The sequence below is a fragment of the Mandrillus leucophaeus genome, unplaced genomic scaffold (genome assembly GCF_000951045.1).
Source record: "Mandrillus leucophaeus isolate KB7577 unplaced genomic scaffold, Mleu.le_1.0 Scaffold85, whole genome shotgun sequence".
NCBI classification, from domain to species: Eukaryota; Metazoa; Chordata; class Mammalia; order Primates; family Cercopithecidae; genus Mandrillus; species Mandrillus leucophaeus.
In genome coordinates, this window is record NW_012109252.1 from 2,368,203 (window position 1) to 2,371,596 (window position 3,394).

The 3,394-nt window shown below is 42.5% G+C and overlaps 1 protein-coding gene across 1 annotated transcript in view; it reads right to left on the minus strand.

Annotated features, from left to right (window-relative positions):
• The window catches only part of ARHGEF10 (Rho guanine nucleotide exchange factor (GEF) 10), a 174,042-nt gene that overhangs the window by 68,739 nt on the left and 101,909 nt on the right, over positions 1–3,394 (minus strand). The window contains exons 18-20 of the mRNA XM_011968597.1: positions 1,330–1,445; positions 808–935; positions 527–627 (exon numbers count right to left, since the gene is read on the minus strand). Of these exons, the coding sequence (XP_011823987.1) occupies positions 527–627; positions 808–935; positions 1,330–1,445 (345 nt within the window). The remainder of the gene's footprint in view (positions 1–526; positions 628–807; positions 936–1,329; positions 1,446–3,394) is intronic.

The window sequence follows — 3,394 nt, forward strand, 5'->3', positions numbered from 1 at the left end:
AGACATAGGAACAAGGAAATCATAAAGTCACATCCATCTACAGTGAAACCCTAGGGTTTATCTTTGGTACTGAGAGGATCTTTAGTGACCCCTCAGCCCAACCCTGTGTTTTGCTTCTCAGTGAGGGGTGAGCACAAGGGCCAAGAGGAACAATGACCTCCCCTGCCATTTGGAGGCCGCCGCCCACCGCCCACTGCCCACCGCCCGCCTTGAGCACCTGGCACATGGTCAGGCTCCACGGGCTTCCTCTGTGTTCAGCTGCCTCAGCTGATATTCATGTTCTGGTACCAGAAACACCGTCCATTTTAACACAAAACCCCTCCATTTTAATATGCAAGCCCTCCATTTTAATATGAACATCTTAAAAATCACCGGTGCTAAGGTGAATTTTCCTGTTTAGAAACACTTTCGGGTCAATGCATGGATCTACCGCCGAGTTTCCTTCTCAACCCTGACCTCACCCTTGTGGGCAGGAATTCATCATCACGCCGCATGCCTCATTCAGCCTCAGTCAGCCAGGCCTTACCCAGGGCGAGCTTGGCCATCTGTAAGCTGTTGACCCAGGACTCCTTGATGGCAGGGGTGAACGTATTGAACACAGCTGTAAAGAACGTCGGTCGCCCAGATCTGCCAGAAACAACAGACAAGCATTCATTTTATAAAACGTGCTCCATCCTGTGAGGTTAAATTACACATTTTGCCTGTCTGATAGAATCAGCAAACCAAAAAACATGCATGTCATGACAAAGAACCATTTTTTTTCCCCAGCATTGGCCAAGAAGGTTTCGTTTTAAAGCTACTACTAACTTGTCCTGCTTCCCCGGGAGCTGTAACTGAATTCTGCAGCAGTCCGCAGCTCTGATTTCATCTTCTTTCTTCAAAATAAGCCTTTGTAAACCTGATGTCCAGTCATGGGCTACTGACTGGTTTAAGTTCTACAAAGGAAATAAATACGCACATTTCAAAAGTGTTTAAAAAGTAGGGCCATCCCAAGGAAGATAAAAAACCAAAATTTTAATATGAGAAATTCAGACCAAATGAAACTATCGGATTATGAAAAAGAAAGCTTTGGGAGTCAGATGACATTGGTGCGGGACGGGGCTGAGACATTTCTAAAATAGAACTGATATTCAAGCCTATTGACAAAACGAAAAAAAGTTACCATCATAGAGTCTCACCTTACCTAACATAAGAGAAAATGTACATTCAGATTAATTTTTAAAGTCAAAGTGAATTCTCACTTCTGGTAGAACTTGGAGATATAATCACATACTTACAATGACTTACAAGTAAAGGCAGAATCTTAAATCCAATTGCTTTGATTGTTACCTGATAGTTTCCTTTAAGGTTTCCTATCAGCTGAGTGATTTGACCAATTACATTTAAGTCATGCAACAAGTTTTGTAAATCTTGATATAGTTGTCCTGGTCCCATGTAAACTTTGTCTACAAAATAAGCAAAAAGAAAAAAAAAGAATACAAATGTAAAGCCATATTTACTCCAATAATTGAGGGAAGAAAATACTATAATACTAGTTAAATAATTTTTAAGTTGAGGGGTGAATCTAGAACTTTTAAAAAGTGGACATTGTCAAGCATTTAGTGGTTTTTCCTTTTCTAACATTTATGTAGAAATAATTTTAGATGGAAAAGTTGCAAAGAGCTGCCTCCTGAGTGCCCAGGCCTGGCTTCCCCGAGGAAAACATCTGACTTAAGCGTAGCATGACCGTCAAACCCAGGACACCACATTGACATGGCACTCCTGACTGATCTACAGACCGTCTTCAAACCTCACCGCTTTCGCACGAATACCATTTTCTAGCCCCGGATCCAGCCCAGGGGCTCGCACTGCGTTCAGTGGTCACGTCCCCAAAATCTCCTCCAGTCTGGGGGAGTTTCTCAATCTTCCTCTTTCGCGACCCTGGCATTTTTGGAAGAGGCTGGTGAGTTACAGAATGACAGAGTGTCTCACAATTTGGGTTTGACTCATGTTTTGTCCCTTTTGTATCTTTTCAACACTGTTGACATAACAGCTATTAGTAAGAGGCACTTCAAAATGATATTTAATCTCAACCACATTTCCAACAACTGGGGTCATCTACCATCAAAAAGAGTTCCCCAGTGATCTTTCCTAAAGTTTTTTTTTTTTTTTTTTTTTTAAAGGGAATAGAAATGATTTGTCTTCGATGACTTGGGTTAGAGGAACGACGCGTGTCCTGGGGTCTAGGTGTCCAAGTGAGAATTGCTCCACCCCTCACAGAGGGTTTCCTGTGCACTACAGGAAGTGATGTTCAAATACTTCCTCATTAAATCCCAAGACGGGCCCACAGGCACAGACAGATTCCCCCATCTCCCCATCTGACTGATGACAGATGAGAAGGATTCGATCTCAGAAGTAGCCTGAGTGTCTGTACTTTAAGCAATATGCAGTAATACACTCCTTCTTTTCCACTTTTCATAGAAATAAATTGTCTAAGGTCAAACAACCAGTAAGAGAAGGAGTCAAAATTCAAACCCAAGGAGAAGAAATTCACTTAAGTTGAGTAAGGTGCCTTGTGTTCCAGCCGGACAGGCCTCCTGGCTATGGGTCTGTAGAACCGCACAGACCTGAGCATAGTGGAATCGCACGGACCTGAGCTTACACTGCCCAGAACTTGGTCTCAGGCTCTGACGTGGACATTCTGAAATTCTTTTTCTTTTCTCTTTTTTTTTTTTGAGACGAAGTCTCGCTGTTGTCCCAGGCTGCAGTGCGATGGTACCATCTTGGCTCACTGCAACCTCTGCCTCCTGGATTCAAGCGATTCTCCTGCCTCAGCCTCCTGAGTAGCTGGGAATACAGGCACCTGCCACCATGCCCAGCTAATTTTTGTATTTTTAGTAGAGATTTAGTAGGGGTTTCACCATGTTGGCCAGGCTGGTCTCGAACTCCTGACCTCAGGTGATCCGCCCACCTCAGCCTCCTAAAGTGCTGGGATTACAGGCATGAGCCACTGCGCCCGGCCTGGACATCCTGAAATTCTTAATAATTTTGAAGAAAGGACTCTGCATTTCCTTCTGTGCTACATCCTGCAAATTATGCAGCTTGTTCTTTTAGTGTATGTAACATATATAATACGTATATATGTCAAAACTGAAAGATCCTACATATTTCCAATAAAAATATTTCAGATATATGCATCTAAAAATACTTACTATACAACTGAAGAGTAGCATAACCATTTATAATTTTGCAGGCACTTTATGTTAAAGACAAGCTTATGTGGTATTTATGCACATGGTAGGCCTGATTTTCATCCACTAGCTAGACAAATTCAATTACTAACTGCATTTGAAGTATCATGAAGTTTCATAAAAAAGGGAGCAGCCAGGCACAGTGGCTCACTCCTGTAATCCCA